The sequence below is a fragment of the Ornithorhynchus anatinus genome, chromosome 10 (genome assembly GCF_004115215.2).
Source record: "Ornithorhynchus anatinus isolate Pmale09 chromosome 10, mOrnAna1.pri.v4, whole genome shotgun sequence".
NCBI classification, from domain to species: Eukaryota; Metazoa; Chordata; class Mammalia; order Monotremata; family Ornithorhynchidae; genus Ornithorhynchus; species Ornithorhynchus anatinus.
The window spans coordinates 37,999,639-38,017,780 of NC_041737.1; the positions used below are offsets into that span (position 1 = coordinate 37,999,639).

Consider the following 18,142-nt stretch of genomic DNA (forward strand, 5'->3'; position numbering starts at 1 on the left):
TGAGTTCTAATCCTGCCTCTGCCACATGTCTACTGTGTTACCTTGGACAAGTCACTTCACTTCTCTGTGCCTCAGTTACCTCATCTGTAAAATGGGGATTAAGACTTTGAGCCCCATTTGGAACGTGGACTGTGTCCAACCTGATGACCCCAGCTCTTAGAATAATGTCTGGTACATAGTAAACACTTAACAAGTACCGTAAAAAAAAAAAAATGGGTTCCCACAGTGCCAGTGACTCAGAGTTGCTCAAGATTTTGACTTGGGCTTTATTATCCAGTAAATGTCTTGATGGTTGTAACTCAATCAGTCGATGAGATTTATTGTCATAATGACGTTAACTTCCCTCACTATCCCCATTTCCTGCTGTTTTCCAGATTAGTTTTCTAAAACACCATGTTGCACTCCCCACTTGATGCTTAACCTATTTACTGTACCTCAATCTTGTCGATCTGGCTGCTGACCTCTTGCCCACACCCCTCCTCTGTCCTGTAATACCCTCCCTCTTCATATCCGAAGACAGTTACTCTGCCCACCTTTCCAAGCCTTATTGAATGCCATCTCCTCCAAGAAGCCTTCCCTGGCTAAGCCGTCATTTCCTCTTTTCCACTCCCTTCTGTGTCCCCCTGATTTGTTCCTTTTATTCATCTCACCTTCAGCCTCACAGCATTAGTACATATCTGTAATTAATTTATAATTTATGTAAATGTCTATCTCCCCCTCTAAACTGTGAGTTCATTGTGCCCAGGGAATGTACCCACCAACTCTGTAATATTGTACTCTCCTAAGCACTTACTCCCAAGCACAGTACTCTGCACACAGTAAATGCTCAATATATACGATTGATTGATTGACTAATCTTTTCTACTTAATGTTTGTGCCTCCTGTGTTTTTCTCTCTGACTAGTATGTGGATTTTAACCGAGGTTTGGTTCCCAAAATGAATCCCCATCCTACTGTGAATATTTTAATGTTTTTTTCCTCTACAAATGAAGGAGCTGGGCGAGGAGTCTGTCTTACTGTAGTGCTCTGCAAAAAGTAAGTGCTCAATCAGTATGATAGATTGATTTGTTGTAATGTGCTTCTCAAATGTAGGTACAATGCACCACCAAATGGTGTATATTTTTCTAAATCATACATGCTCCGATACTGCTATTGCAACTACTCAGGTCTTGAGGGTAGCCCCAGTTAAAACTATCATTATGTTCTCATTCTCAGTCCTGGGAGCTCTAAGCCTCAATATTCACATAAACCTAACTTCTTGCCACATCAAAATGAGACATCTCAACCAGCTCCCACCTGCCCTTCACTTCATTTATTATTTTTGAAGTGGGACTGTTAGAAAGCTTGCACCAGTATTATTGATTTGAATACATTTCATTTACATTTTTCAAATTCTCAGACCACTGGATGAGGTAAATTAGACTTTATCAGTACTGGGTGAGCTTTCTGAGGATTTTAAACCACGGAGTATATTTTAGGCCATTTGCCACACGAAAAAATTCTGCCCGTATTTCTTTGAGGGTCTGTGAAATGTCCATGGATAAACTGTACGTAGATGGTTACTGTCCTGAGGAAAATTTCCATTTTACAAATAACCAGTTTTGGAAGCACTTTGCTGAAATTGAAGAGCATGTATTTCACGCAGTAATCGTCACATTCAAAAGATGGCAATCTTCACAGCCTAAAATGATTGGTTTGGGGAAGATGAAGAAATTAATTTTCTCTGTTAAACGTAATCTTAAAACATAAATATTCAAATTTGCTTTTTCAAATGGTAATGCAAAAATAAAATTGTGTCAGACGTCAGGCCTCCCTCTTTTCCAATGAGAAAACCAACATCAAAGGAAAACCAAGCAGGCCCTTAAATCTCACTACACATGGAGAGGAATGAACATTTTTCAAGTGCCTATGATGAAAGCATCAAAAAAATAAAAACAAAGCACTGAAGCACTTCCCAAATTAAGCCCTTGATTTTCCCTTGAGTAGGCCCCATTCCACAGTTTAACAATGCTAAACAGTTAAAATGTTAAGCAGACAGTGTTTATGTATGTAATTGTAATTTATTTCTATTAATGCCCATCTCCCCCTCTAGACGCTAAGCTCCTGTAGGCAGGGAATGTGTGTATCAACTCTTGTATTGTTCTCCCCAAAGCCTTGATACAATGCTGTGCGCACCCTATGCACTTAATAAATTGATTGATTGAAATAGGTCACCAGATGTCACACTCCCTGAGTATCCCCGCTCTGCCACTTGTCAGCCGTGTGACTGTGGGCGAGTCATTTAACCTCTCCGTGCCTCAGTTCCCTCATCTGTAAAATGGGGATTAAGACTGTGAGCCTCACGTGGGACAACCTGATTACCCTGTATCTACTCCAGTGCTTAGAACAATGCTCTGCACATAGTAAGCACTTAACAAATACCAACATTATCATTACTGTTCCAGACCAATGCCAGTTGGCCCGAGCCTTACTGAGAAGGCCCTTTTCATTGTTATTAACAAGACCATGAAGCAGCTCTCTAATAATAATAATAATAATGATGGTATTTGTTAAGCGCTTACTATGTGCCAATCACTGTTCTAAGCACTGGGGTAGATACAAGGCAATCAGGTTGTCCTGCTAGCGGCTCACAGTCTTTATCCCCATTTTACAGATGAGGGAACTGAGTCGCAGAGAAGTTAGGTGATTTGTCTAAAGTCACACAGCTGACAAGTGGCAGAGGCGGGATTAGAACCCACGACCTCTGATTCCAAAGGCCGTGCTCTTTCCACTAAGCCACACCGCTTCTCTAGGGGAACTGTAGGTGGGTTTTTGTCACTTACACCTAAAGTAGAATGTCCTTTAGCTCTACTTTATAAAGCTGAAGTCCCTTGTTTTTTTGGTGGGGATAAGGGCCCAGAGTCTATCATGGGGTTTGCTTTTTGGGATGACAGGCCCACTGATTGTGCAAATCGTGACTCACGTTTCTATTTGAGTTATGAGCATTAGCACGCCTTAGATGGTGATGCATTTCCTCACTGTTTCCCTCTCTGCCTGTTCCTTCTGCCTGTCCTCTGCTACCACCCCACCCTCAAATTTTCAGGCTGAGCAGGAGAGCCAGTCGTTGCTGTGATGGTTGTTTTATCTTCATCCTCCTCCTCATCATCATCCAGATTTTACCTGCACTCACTCTACCAATGTTTGCGTTTCCCTTTCAAATAATAATTATAATGATGGTGTTTGTTAAGTGCTTACTATGTGCCAAGCACTGTACTAAGTGCTGGGGTAGATGCAAGGTAATCACGTTATCCCACGTGGGACTCATAGTCTTAATCTCCATTTTATAGATGAGGTATCTGAGGCACAGAGAAGTTAAATGACTTGCCCAAAGTCACACAACTGACAAGTGGTGGAGCCGGTATTAGAACCCACGACCTCTGACTCCCAAGCCCTTGCTCTTTCCACTAAGCCATGTTAAGGCTTGGAAACCTTTTGCCTTTGAAAATCTCACCATTGGCTTTAAAGTCCTCAATTACCTTGTCCCCTCCTACCTCACCTCACTCTTCTCCTACTACAACCCAGCCTGCTCACTTCACTCATCTAATGCTAACCTTCTCGCTGTACCTCGATCTTATCTATCTCACCGCGGACCTCTCACCCTCGTCCTGTCTCTGGACTGGAACACCCTCACATCTCCTCCTGACAGACAATTGCTCTCCCCACCTTCAAAACCTTATTGAAGGCACATCTCCTCCAAGAGGCCTTCCTTGACTGTCTTCCTTTCCTCTTCTCCCAGTCCCTTGTAGGTCACCCTGACCTGCTCCCTTTATTCATTCCCCCTTCTAGTGCCAGAGCACTAATGAACATATCTGTAATTTATTAATTTATATTAATGTCTCTCTCCCCCTCTAAACTGTAAGCTCGCTGTGGGAAGGGGATGTGTCTGCTCATTGCTATATTGTGCTCTCCCAAGCACATATTACAATCATTTGCCATAGTAAGTGTTCAATAAGTTCAATTGAATGAATGGATGAAATAATAATAATTAGTAATTATGGTATTTGTTAAGCACTTACTAGGTACAAAGCACTGTTCTAAACGCTGAGGTTGATACAAGGTAATCAGGTTATCTCACGTGGGGCTCACAGTCGTCATCCCCATTTTACAGATGAGGTAACTGAGGCCCAGAGAAGTGAAGTGACTTTCCTAAGGTCACACAGCTGATACGTGTGATGGAGCCGGGATTAGAACCCATGACCTCTGACTCCCAAGCCCGGGATCTTTCCATTAAGCCACACTGCTTCAGGAAAAAAATATTCAGTTTTATCTTTTATCTGGGCTCCTGGCCCTCAGCTTGATTACAACATGGCATAGTGGATAGAACACGGGCCCGGGAGTCAGAAAGTCATGGGTTCTTATACCAGATCGGCCACTTGTCTGTTGTATGACCTTCAGAAGTTCACTTCTTTGGGCCTCAGTTACCTCATCTGTATCTGTATTTGTCTGTTGCTTGGAGGTTAAGTGAAGCTTTGATTGTTTAGCTTGGAACAAAAGCTTCCTGCTTTAGTTCTGAACCAGCTTCCTTTGGGGGAAGGGCAAAGACAGGAGGTGGCTAATGGTGCAAAGATGACTTAGGAATTGCACCAAGAAAGTGAGTCCTTTAGTTCCTCAGAGGGAGAAAGAAAGGGAGAGAGTGAGAGAAATGTGTATTTGTAGGGTAGAATAATCATTAGTTATGTGAGTATCTAATGTATCTAATGTATCTATGCGAGGTATCTAATCGCAACTCTGCCACTTGTCTGCTGTGTGACTTTGGGCAAGTCACTTGACTTCTCTGTGCCTCATTTCCCTCATCTGTAAAATGGGGATGAAGATTCTGAGCCTCACGTGGGGCAACCTGATGACCTTGTGTCTACCCCAGCACTTAGAACAGTGCTGGGCACATAGTAAGCACTTAAATGCCATCATTATTATTATTAATGTATTGTCCTCTTCCAAGTGCTTAATACCATTGAGCACACAGTAAGCATTCAAATACAATTGATTGATTGATTAATTTCAGTGTCAATTGTGTCATGACAAATGGTGTTGTATATACGTTCCCAAAAATGTTCTGTTGCACAGATAGTGTTCCAGGACTGTATAGATAGGATGTTCTTGAGAGATGACCTTGACTCTGATTTCAGGCTGTGAAAGAGTTCTCTTTGGAGTTCTGTAATGAATATGCATCCTTGGGCCTGGAGCGATTCAGTCTGCTGCCCCCAAAGTGGCTTCTCACCACTCACCTTCCTCCTAGCCAGTCCTTGCCATTTTGTACAAACTCTCCATCTTGGAACACCTCTTCCTCCTAAAATGAATAAATACATATTTATTAATCCCCATTTTACAGTTGAAGTAACTAAAGCAGCATGAAGTTAAGTGACTTGCCCAAGGTCAAACAGCAGACAAGTGACAGAGCTGAGTAGAACCCAGTTCTTCCTGACTCCCAGGCCTGTGCTCTATGCACTAGGTCAGGCTGCGTCTCTGTCATTGGTTATTTTTGTCCTTTACATATAGATACTTTCCTTTGTGGCAGTTAATATGCTTTCAAATATTAAATTATCCTAAATGCATTAACCCATAGATTCTCCCAAATGAAGAAAGCAAGCTCCTAAACCACTTAAAGACCAAGAACCCTTTCTCTTCTTCAGTAATTGCTCCCAGTAACAAAAACCCTTTGTGCTAATTACCACATGGAAATGCTGCAGAGTAGCAGAATAAAACACCTACATGGGGAAACATTGCTTTTTTTGTCTAAAGCTTATTGAATTATCATATTTCTACTTGTTTTGTATAATTAAATATTTTCATACATGCTTTCATTTTCTGATTGCATCACTCAGGTGGAGAGTTTTAAGACTAAACATTTAAGATTCTTGACCTTTGCAGTAATTAGAGTATAATCTAGTATCATATAATATTCAAATTACCAAGGACTCTCATTAATCTCTAAGCACTTTCCCTGCAAAATATAACCAAGTATGTAAAAGATGTAGTTGTCACACTCTAAGATTTTTTGAGCATTATCTTTCAAGTAAATTATCCTGCAGTGCTCTTCGATTTCACTAAATAGTAATACTGTGGCCTGGTTATAGTGCTTTTCTTTTTCCCCAAACATTTTCCTATCAGTTATCTCATTTTATTCTCACAGCATTCCTGGGAATAGGGAAAGACTGGTAATACCCTCTGTCCGGTGGATACGATTGTGCCCTATTCCTCCTCCAACTTTCAGCTGCTTTTAACACTGTGGACTAGTCCCTTGGTTTCACCCATACAAAAGTATTTTGAATATCATCCTACCTCCCTGACTGCTTCTTTTCAGACTAAGTCTGTGTCTCCCCTTCCTTTTCTCATCTTTTAACAGTGGGTGTTCTGCATTGTTCTCTCTCCTTCCCTCTTTCCCTTCCCCCCTTCCTCCATTCCCTTTTCTGCCCCTTCTTCTCTCCTTCCCTCTCTCCTGCCTGCACTCTGCTCACATTCACTTTTCATCCTCTTCATTATCACTAGCAGCATTGATATTTTGCCCCACTGAATGCAGAGGACCCCTCCTTGGGTACAGTGGGAAGAACATGTGTATGGGAATCAGGAGACTTGAGTTTGAATCTTGTTCTGCAAGTGCAGAAGTGAACACTGGGACTATGCCTTTATTGGTGAAGGTTGCAATTCAAAAAACCACCTAGGACCTTCCTTGAGGTGGGCACACCTGCCTGGAATCCAGAAAGATAACTGACATGTGGATGGTAAAAATTGCAGCAGCCAATATAACAATATCCGTCTGGGCGATGGTGTGGTAACACAGCATTGACACTATGATAGGGTAACTTTGGCCAAAAAAATGGGTCTTGCATATAAAAAGACCTTTGAGTATTTTTTAGTGTTCTGCACTTCTAAACATCTACTTATATATTGCACTCTATGCTCTAATGGGAACACACTTGGCAGGGAAGAGAGTTAAGTTTTTTGAGCAAACTATTGTCACTATAATCATGTCCTTTGAGCACATTCTTGGTCCTCATTGTCAGAGGAAGCAGAGCACTAGATTATAAGCACATTAAGGGAGGAAACCATTCCTTAGTCTGCTCTAAATTTCCCAGATGTTGGATTGATTGGGAAATGTACAATAGAATAAGAAGCAATGTCTCCCCTGGACATGCTTACAATCTAATGGGAAAGAAGAACACAGAAGAAATAACGAATTTGCACTGAGTAAAAGAATAGTTATAAATAATAAATGTAAGTGGATAAATAAATCAATAGCAAGTAAACCGATATGACAAAAGGGGATAAGACAAGTGTATACTCAAGTGGCGAAGGGGATGGCTTGAGCAGAGAGGTGGGGATGATTTGGAGGGATGAATTATGGAAGACTTCTTGGAAGAGGTGTCATTTTAGAAGGGCTTTGAAGGAGAAGGTAGAATGGTTTGGAAAAACTGAAAGGAGGAGGACATTCCAGGAGGATGGGAACATGTATTAATATTAGTGGTGTGCAAGAGCCAGAATGAGCAGCTCAACAAATACCTTTTTCAGCCAGACTCTCTGAGGAGCCCATAAAAACCATTGAAACCAAAAGCACAATTGACCATTTGGTTGGGTTGAAAATGTACTTAAAAGCAAAAATTCCAAAATAGTTCAAAAGTCGTATTTTTATTAGTCAGTGAAAGAGAATGGAATAAAAGTGTGTGGATGATGAAATGCGAGGAGGATTTTAGTAACGTTATGCCAGTACGACTAAATGCTATGACGTCAATGCTATTATTGGAATCTCCGACAACCCATTTCCCGTATCTTCTGACAGGAAATGTCCCTGTATCCCTCAGAATACTTGTTCTCAGCTGTCGACTTTACTTTTCCCAGGCTGAGATCCTTTCTCCCACATTAATAATACTGGCAGTGGAAAGGGATTTCTTACAGTTCTGTTTTCTGAAACAGTATGTGACAGTCCATTGGAAAAGGAGATTTTTATAAATTTCACTCCACTGCCAGTTCAGAAAGGTACAATAAAAAAACCTGTTCTATACGGCTGGAAAAAAACAGTTAATATGCATGAGGAGTTGGCTGGAAACAGTGTCAGTCAATCAGTGGTATTTTTTAAGAGCTTACTTTGTGCAGAACACTGTACTAAGCGCTTGGAAGAGTACACAATAACAGAGTTGGCAAATATTCCCTGCCCTCAAGGAGAAAAAAAGGGGGTGTTGTGTGTGTGTGTATGACTTTTAAAAATTAAAGCACAGAACTTGAGTCTACAATCTAGACATTTTAATTATAAACGCATGTGTACGTGGATATATACACCTACAGCTTCATATGTGTGGTGAGCACACATATAAGTACACACACATTAGTCTATTTTAATTTTGTCATTTATGTATTTGTTCACTTTTCCAGTAGTCTGCCCAACGTGGGCAACTAGGGCACTGTTTTGTGCATGGAAGCAAGTGGTACGTAGGCTGTGTACAACCTGATTATCTTGTATCTACTCTAATGCTTAGTACACTGCCTGGAACATAGGAAGCATTTAACAAATGCCATAAAAAAGTTTCCCCAGAAGTAAAAAAAAATGAACATTCACAAAAAACAAGAGCAAAAAATTAACAAAAAATAGTGTAAAGAACTTGGGACTGGTAGTCAGGAAATCCACTTTCTAGTTCCAACTCTCCTCTTGTCTGCTGTGTAACCTTGGGCAATTCATTTACCCTCTTTGGTCCTTAGTTTTCTCATCTGTAAATTGGGGATAAGAGACTGTGAGCCCTGTATGGCTGAGAGAGAGTGTCTGGTCTGCTAACCTTGTCTCTACCCCAGTGCTTTGCACACTTCATAAACACAATAAATTACCAAATTATTATTATAATTCTTAAATCAAGTTCCTTGAAAATAGCTTAATCTTCTGCTGACTGGAATTTTCAGTCTTTCAAGGTGGTCCAGTACTCTACTACACATATTAGATTCACTTTTGAAGATGAAGATGAAACCGTGAGAAGTATGTAATAATAATGATAATGTTGGTATTTGTTAAGCTCTTACTACGTGCCGAGCACTGTTCTAAGTGCTGGGGTAGATACAGGGTAATCAGATTGTCCCATGTGAGGCTCACAGTTAATCCCCATTTTACAAATGAGGTAACTGAGGCACAGAGAAGTTAAGTGACTTGCCCACAGTCACACAGCTGACAAGTGGCAGAGCCGGGAGTCGAACCCATGACCTCTGACTCCGAAGCCCAGGCTCTTTCCACTCAGCCATGCTGTATGTATGAGGTGGCCTTTTTTGAAGGTTGGAAGGTACTGAAATTTACCTTTGAATTGGGCCTTCCTTGAACCACCCCCTTACAGGGGCTCAGGCTGAATATGTATCTTGTGATTCAACTTCAGTTAGCTCGTCCCTCCACCTGCCCGCATCCACAGATGATAAAATTACAGGATTTGGAAAAGGTGTTTGGTGAAAAGTTTTTGATCTTAGAATGCCATGCATTGAGATGCTCAGTGTTTGTTGCTGTGGGTGCAGATTTCTTTTGCTGGGGTCCATATCAATCAGTGGCATTTACTGAATGCTTACTGTGTGCATAGCACTGTGCTAAGCACTTGGGAGAGTACAGTATAACAGTAGTAACAAGTTTACAGTCTAGTGGGAAAACCTCTCCACCTATTAGAAAACTAGTTCAATTAGATTGAGAGCTCCTTGAGAATAAGGACAAGAATCTTTAGCTGTTCTGTTATTTTAATCTCCAAAGATTCTAGTACAGTTCTCTGCAAAGATGTTACTTAGAAAAATATTACTGTAGAGTCAAGTTGAGAAAATTTAAGACATACTTCATTGTAATGACTTTGGCAGTTATACGAAATCACTCAGGACATGGTATAAACTTTGTATAGCACATGATAGGTTGCTGTGACATTTGTTATTTTGGGATTTTTCCTGTAATTGTGTTCCCCTCCTCTTGACTGTAAGTTCACTGTGGGCAGGGAATATGTCGACCAACTCTGTTATATTCTATATATATAACTCTCTTATAGTGTGTATATATAGATATATATCTCCCACGCACTTACTCCATCGTTCTGTACACAGTAAGCACTCAATAAATATGATTGATTAATTTGAAGCACTCATCCTTTCCCCCCCCAAAAATACACCACCACAAACATTCTAAAATAAGTTAGAACTCTTCGAAGAAAAACAGCCAAGTTCCCAGTACTTTGTCAGTACTTAGAGAAAGTGAGAGGACATAGAATAAATATAGACTTTAGTTGGCCATAAATATTACAGACACCTCCTGAAAAATTAAAGAAGGCTATTTGATTAGTTTCTTTTCAGTTACTCTATTGAATCTTCCCTCACAAGCTTTTACTTCACAGTGCAGTCGCTTGGAGACATCCGTAAGCCTCTTGCAAGTGAAATTTTCTTGCCGTCTTCAGTGAGCCAGACCAGTGACCCATGATTGCCGAAGGTTTTCTTCATAAACTCCTTCTCTGTTTGCCCCCGTTATTTCCTGTTGGATGTGAGTGAAGGGAATGATACCACCTCAAGATTACTTTTTTGTTGTCTTTTTTGTTTAGGATGAATTGGCCACCTTTGGTGAGTCTTTTAAAGATTTATCCAACTGGAGAATAAATCTTTTTCTATGTTTCAACCCACCCTGGTGGGATCCTTTAGAAAATTAATGAACATTGAGGGACCTCGCTTCTTCCTCACCTGTAATTGTGGTAATTGTCCAGTACATACTGTGTGCCAAGCATTGGGTAGTTACAAGATAATCAGAGCGAACACAGTCTCTGTTCCACAAGGGTCTCACATCTATGGGAGAGGTAGAACCTGTATGCTATCCTTTTTGCAGATGAAGAACTCAGGAACACATGAAGTAAAGAGACTTGGCCAAGGTCACATATTAGACGAGTGGAAGCAGCGTGACCTAGTTGATAGTGTATGGGCTCGTGAGCCCAAGGACACGGGTTCTAATCCTGGCTTCGTTTCTTTCCTGCTGTGTGATCTTGGGAAAGTCCTTTAACTTCCCTAAGCCTCAATTCCCTCAATTGCAAAATGGGGATTCAATATCTGTTCTCCCTCCTACTTAGACCTTGAGCCCAGTGTGGGACAGGGACTGTGCCAGATCTGATTAACTTGTACCTGTCTACACTAGTGCAAAGAACAGTGTTGGACACATAGTAAGTGCTTAGCAAACACCATGCAAAAAAAAAGTGGTAGATCCAGGATTAGAACACAGTTCTTCTGTTTCTCAGGTCTGCAGCATGAGATCCAGGAACCGTGTCTAATTCCCACCTGTGTATTCTTTTCCTGTACTTAGAACAGTGCTCTGCACACAGTAAGTGCTTAAAAAACTTTACAACTACAATGATTACTACTCTCTTTCCTTTAGGCCATGGTGCTTCTCAACATATAGTAGGCTGGACCCAAAGTGTCACTTCTCTTCAAGAAGGCTATTGCATGGTGCTGTCCCCCATGAGTTAAATACCCATTTCTGTATCCTCTGATCCTAAAATGCTGCTCAGAAGTTCTGGTGTTATTCCGTGTTGCCCTAAACATATTTTAATCTCATTACCTTGTGCTTCAGTGTCCGATTCACTTTCTTTCTGGATTGTTTTTCATTCAAACCTTCACCATTTCCCCACCGCGATACCCCTACATGCTTGAAGATCTTCTTGGGATTTCCCAAACAGTGCCACACTTGGAATTTCTCTACCAGTTTTGCCTGGAAAGCTTAAGGTTTCAGGGAGTGTCAGCAGACCTGTCACTTGCTCAGTTGTGAGCATCACAAGCCATAGCTAGGCGCCTCAGTGGGGCCTTGGTAACGTGGGGGTTAAGAAAGAAAGAAATGAGCAGTAGAAATCATTACATCCTAAGGTCAGAGTGAAGATTCTTTTCTCTTTTTTTGTGGTAATTGTTAAGCATTTACTATGTGCAGGCTCAGAACTAAGTAGTGGGATAGATACAAGCTGATCAGGTTGGGCACAGCCCTGTCCAACCCAGGGCCTTCTAACTCCCAGCCCATGGTCTATCCACTAGAAGCTGCTTCTCCTAACTTCACTGTATTGTACTTTCTCAAGTGCTTAGTACAGTGCTTTGCACACAGTAAGCACTTCACAAATACCATTCATTGAATTGCAAGGCAGGCATGGGGCATGTCCCATTTGATTTTTATTCAATTTTTCAACCTGTATGGCTGTGAACCTCAGGTGCCAAAGGAATGTAGTTTTTTTCACAACTCCAAAGAAACAGATATCCAAAACAGAAATGTGTACAAACACTTTCAAGGTGGGGTCTGGTATTCTGGGTGTACTCTCCTGTCCACCAAGATATTTCTTACACTTCTCTCCGAGAAGGGAACTCTGTCTTCCCTCAAATCTGTCAAACTCTAGTCCTTTCCTCTTTCACTTAAGTCACACGAAAGAGGTCTTCCCTTCCCAGTCTCTCCGTGTCTGAGAAATGCCACTTCATCATCATTGAAAGTAGAATCTTTTCTTATTAGAATGCCCAGGCATTGATAAAATTCCTCCCCCTGCTGTCCATGCCACCCATGTTAATGCTGGTCATCCTAAGGAAAGCCCTGGGAAAATATAAATGGAGGAGCTGGTGCTCAGACATCTGGTAGGCACTGAAGGAGCAGGGCAGTGGCCAGGGGTGGGTTAGGGTACGTCAGCCTTTCCCTGGCTGGGACCACAGGACCGGAGTGTTGCCCTTGCTGGCCTTAAAGGCTGGAGTAGCAGGCCGGTGTTCCCTGTCTCCACTTCAGAACAGCTCCCGGGCACATGAATTCAGGATCAGGCTCATTGTAGGAGCAGCTGGCGTCCCTGATGGCCAACGGACTGGCACACTGTGGCCCAGGCCCCGGGCAATGGCCCGAGGCAGGGTCTGGAGCTCTGTCAGGACCACGTCTGCTCTTTTTATAATGTTGGGATTTGTTAAGCGCTTACTATGTGCAGAGCACTGTTCTAAGCACTGGGGTAGATACAGGGTAATCAGGTTGTCCCACGTGAGGCTCACAGTTAATCCCCATTTTACAGATGAGGTAACTGAGGCACAGAGAAGTGAAGTGACTTGCCCACAGTCATATAGCTGACAAGTGGCAGAGCCGGGAGTCGAACCCATGACCTCTGACTCCGAAGCCCAGGCTCTTTCCACTGAGCCACGCTGCAGTCCCTGATCCAAAGCCCAGCTCCCACTCTACCACAGGATCCCCAGCCTGGATGCTCCAGTCTAACGACTCTGGGGTCAGATGGGCCAGCTCCCCTTTTACTTCACGGTGCGGGGAGCCTCCTGGCTGAAGAAAGAAAATATCAATCAATCAATTGTAGTTTTTGAATGCTTAATTGTGCAGAGCACTGTACTAAGTGCTTGGAAGAGTACAATATGAGACATATTTCCTGCCCACAGTGAGCTTACAGTCTAGAGGGAGAGACTTTCATATAAATAAATAAATTACAGATATGCATATAAGTGTCGTGGGCCTTATCATATCTGTTTATATTAGAACAACCAATTTTTTCTTTGTGGTTTTTCTGGAACCATGTACCAGTCTCTTCCAGCTTATATTCACCTCCAGCCACCTCAAGTAATTATTTGTGCCTTTTTAATTACTTGCACTTGTTTTTATTCTTCTACTCTGTTACTCAGTGCAAATTTGCTAGTATGTCCACTGGTCTCCTTAATTAAATTGTACACTCCTCCAAGATAGAAGGTGGGTCTTTTTCTTTTACTATAAATTTCTAAATAATAAGAGTAGTAATAATAATGATTATGGTATTTTGTTAAGCATTTATTATGTGCCAAGCACCATTCTAAGTCCTGGAGTAGACACAAGTTAATCATGTTGGACCCAGTCCCTGTCCCACATGAGGCTCACAGTCTTAATCCCCATTTTACAGAGGAGGTAACTGAAACTGAGGCATAGGGAAGTTAAGTGACTTGCCCATGGTCATGCAGTGGACAAATGGAGGAGCCGCTATTAGAACCCAAGTCCTTCTGACTCCAAGTTCCATAGTCTATCCACTAAACATCTAGTATGAGGCTCTGCACTCAGAAGAGTGCTTGTTAATAGTTCCAGTTGATGAAAAAAAAAAGGGGGATGTTGCACAGCTTTTAGGAGTCACCACCGAGGTCTAGGTTCATGGTGGGTTTTTTTTTTATCTCTAGTGAAAGCTTAATAAAGAATATTGATTGATTTATAGACGACAAGTTTTCATTAACATGGAGTTTGGCAAGAGTACAAATCCTCACTGCGTACAACCTGATTAGCTTGTATCTACCCCAGCACTTAGTATGCTACTTGGCATGTAGTAAGTGCTTAAATAACAAATAGCTCACTTTCTAGAACAACTGGCTGTCTTTACCAAAATATCATTTAGGTTAGGTGTGTTGCCTATTTTAGTGTTGCAAGAATCCAGGAAATATGTCACAGGAACCAAAATGACATTACAACTGCTTAATTCCTCAGTACAAAGAAGGAAGTTAAAAACATTAGATGATGCTGGGACTGTTTTGGGATTTGTGACCAAAGTTGAATGGTGACTCACAAGTCTCTGGCAGTTATAAAGAAAAAAAAAAGGAAGCATGGAGGAAGGGCACAAAAAAGACTCTCAAAATCTTTTTTTTATATTTTCAGAAATCCCATAGGCCTAAACTTCATCTCTATCCCTTGTAAGGAATGCAAAAATAGCCTTTGCCTTTTCTGTTGGTTACCTAATGACCGAAATGAATTACATTCCTTAATATGTTCATATTACCAATGGACACTGCCTAATATTTGGAAGATGGAGGGAGAAATATTTCCTTAAATCAGTATTGGTGACTTTTTTGTTTCGGTATTATATTTGTTAAGTGCTTACTATGTGCCAGGCACTGTACTAAGTGCTAGGGTAGATACTAGGTAATTAGGGTGGACACAATCCCTGTTCCACACAGGGCTCACAGTCTTAATCCCCATTTGACAGATGAGGTAACTGAGGCACAGAGAAGTTAAGTGACTTTATTGAAGGTTTATGTTAGCATGTGTTTGTATAGCTATGTCTCCATGGTTGACTGAGCCACAGCTTTTGCTGCAGTTACATTAAGTTTTTATTATTATTTATTGACTGTACTAAGTGGTTGGTAGAGTACAACAGAGTTGGTAGTCATGTTCCCTGCCTACAGTGAGTTTAGAATCTAGAGGGCAAGACATACAATAAAAATAAATAATCTGTAACTTTCAATCTGTACATATGTATCAGAGATAATGAAGGCCAATGGGTCTGACTATGGAAAATACATTTGCCTCACTGTGCATCTTTAGTTTGTTTTGAGTTGCTTGGAGTTTTTAGTTAAAAAACTCACCAAAACAAATCAAGATTTGTAGCCATCCACTAGACCGTGACTGAATTTGAACTTGTGTTCTACAATCATCCGATGGTACTGGAACCATCTTATCTTACAGGAAACACAGTTACGTTCCTTGATTTTTCAGCAGCTATTTTGGGGATTGGACTCTTGTCAGTGTGTACTTGATTCTTAAAACTGATTGAAATAGCAGAGAAACATCATAAGGTTGGATACTGGAAGGAGACCAACTGTCCAGGAGGTTTAGAGTCGCTCGGGCTGCAAACAGTTGGTCATTTGATTATGGGTTCCTTGAACTCTTCAGAGGTCACTAATGGATTACTCCTGCATCTTCTCAGTGGTGCTCAAATGCTTTTCACTGGGGCAAAATCAGGAATCTACTGAAACAAATAATTCAGATTAGACAACATCATTTGTCATTTTTTGGAGTTGTTTAAAACTCCATTTTCAACTCACTATGTTTGTTCATGTTGGCACCAGCAATAATCAATCAATCAGTGGTATTAATTGAACACATTGTATGCAGAGCATTTACTCTGTAAGAGTGCAGTACATCAGAGTTGTTAGACACTCTCCTGCCCATATGGAGCTTGCAATATAGAGGGAAAGACAGATATTAATATAAATAAATTACAATATATACATAAATGCTTGGGGTTGAGAGTGGGGTGGCTGTTAAGGGCTTAAAGGGTTCATATCTAAAATAATAATATTTTTATTATTGTTACTATTATTGTCGTATTTCAGTATTTACTAAGGACCGACTATGAGCTAAGGCCCAGTAAGTACAGACTGCCACAGTTCCACACAGGAATCACCACCAAGAGGCAGGGAGAGCAGGTATATTATCCCCTTTCTACAGATGGAAAATCAAAGCACAGAAAGGTTAATTGACTTACCCAAGATCACACAGTAGTCCAGTGACAGAGCTGTGAGTAAAACACAGATCTCTCGACTTCCAGTCCCAAGTTCTTTCTATTAGGCCTCTCTGCATCCTATCGTCTACAAGGGAACTGGGCAAGAGAATGCGGATGGCTCAGTGCAAACCATCCGCACTACTGTCAAATCATTTCAACTACTGAAGAACAACTTAAGCAAACATCCCAGGTTTCAGCCATCCTATCATATGTACAATCTAGGGACACATCCAGTGTTATTTGATATCTATACTCAGGCAATAATTATTCCTCAGTACATAAAATCAAGTATTGCAGCCAGTTTTTTTTTTTTTTTAGTTTTGTTTTGTTGTGTGTTTTTTTTTTAATATTCTACCCTGGGTTACAACTGCTCCATATTCCAAGCACTCAAGGGAAATGGCCTATATTTTTTAATGCCTTACCCCAGGCAAAAGCGAGGCCACCCTGATATTAAAGCCAAACTGTACAGGTAAGGAAATTTCTCTCTGCTTTCTCCCAACTGGGAATGAGATAAGCAGTCAAAAAATGATCTTGGAGGAAGGCTTTTTCCAGTTTTTATCCAATTTTCAAGGCATGGAGATATCTCTGGGCAGACAACTGCAGAAGTTGTAGAACTGGGGAAAGAACCTCATTTAGAAAAGGACAATGCAGATGTCAGTGAGTGCACTGCACCTCATTCATAAGATTCCTTGTCCGACAAGGGCCTCATTGAATGCCAACAGTGTCATGCCCCACTGTAAACTATAGAAAAAGGTGTGGAATTTATAACTTCGCTACTGGCTCTGATTTTGTGATGAAGATGTCTTGAATCAATTTACAAGAAAGTGGATGAACTAATAAAAGTGTTTTAAGGAGAAGGCCATAATGCGGAAAAGAGTTTAAAGTTGTTCAGAGGCGTTCAGGAATACTTTACAAGGTACTTTATGAAGACAAGGAGAAAGCTGTATTTCAAATAAAATAAGAAAAATTCTTCAAGAAAGCTGAAAAACTACTAACACAGTCAGAGAACAGGTTTCTATCTCTATGGCTTCTCTCAAGTGTGAGTAATGTATCAATAAGGTTTTTTGAACACTTACTCTCTGCAGGGCACTGTACTAAACATTTGGGAGAGTACAGGAAGTTCCGTTTTTCAGAGGAAGAGATGTGAAATTTCAGAGAAGGAGATAGGTCAGGGCTAGTGAGGAAGATTTGGGACTCATCTGCGTAGAGGTGATAGTTGAAGCTGTGAGATGGGATGAGCTCCTCGAGGGAGTATTGTAGATTGAGAAGAGAAAGGCATCCAGAATTGAAACCTGAGGGACTCCCACAGTTAAGAGCCAGTGAAGGAGACCAAGAAAGAGTGGCCAAAAAAGTAGAATCAGGAAACGACAGTGTCAGTGAAAACAAGATAACGTTTCCCAAAGAAGGGCAACACAGTGTCAAAGGCTGTCACTAGGTCAAGGTACTTTAGGACGTTCTAGAACCCATGAGATGTGGTGAAGAGGTCAGTGGTAATTTTAGAGCTGTTTCAGAGGTAGAAGCTGAATTGTCAGAGGGTCGAAGAGGGAGTAGGAAGAGAGGGAGTGAAAGTATCACAACTCTTCATAAAGTTAACATTTTGGTGTAATGATTTGAATTAGTTTAGCAAAAATTAAACAATAATGTGTTAATATTACAGTGTTTTATAGTACGTAAAGGAATAGCATTATTTTCCCCAAGGTCCTGGAATAGATACTACTGTAATCCTAAGGGCAAAGATATTCCACATTACAGCATTCGTGTGCAACTACTTTTTCAAGGTGCATAACCCCATGATACAGTGGAAATATTTGGCCTTTTCTACCGTATTTACGTGTGCCCACATCTTGTTAGGCCAATGATTCGTCCAGCCCAAAATTCCTTCCCCAA

The 18,142-nt window shown here is 41.0% G+C and overlaps 1 protein-coding gene across 3 annotated transcripts in view; it reads left to right on the forward strand.

Moving 5' to 3' along the window:
- The window catches only part of MDFIC (MyoD family inhibitor domain containing), a 113,008-nt gene that overhangs the window by 70,490 nt on the left and 24,376 nt on the right, over window positions 1–18,142 (forward strand). Inside the window, exon 4 of one of the 3 annotated variants that reach the window (XM_029073735.2) lies at window positions 992–1,034. The exons of the other annotated variants lie outside the window; for them this stretch is intronic. Coding sequence (XP_028929568.1) covers window positions 992–1,034 — 43 coding nt within the window. The remainder of the gene's footprint in view (window positions 1–991; window positions 1,035–18,142) is intronic. 3 annotated transcript variants of the gene reach the window in all.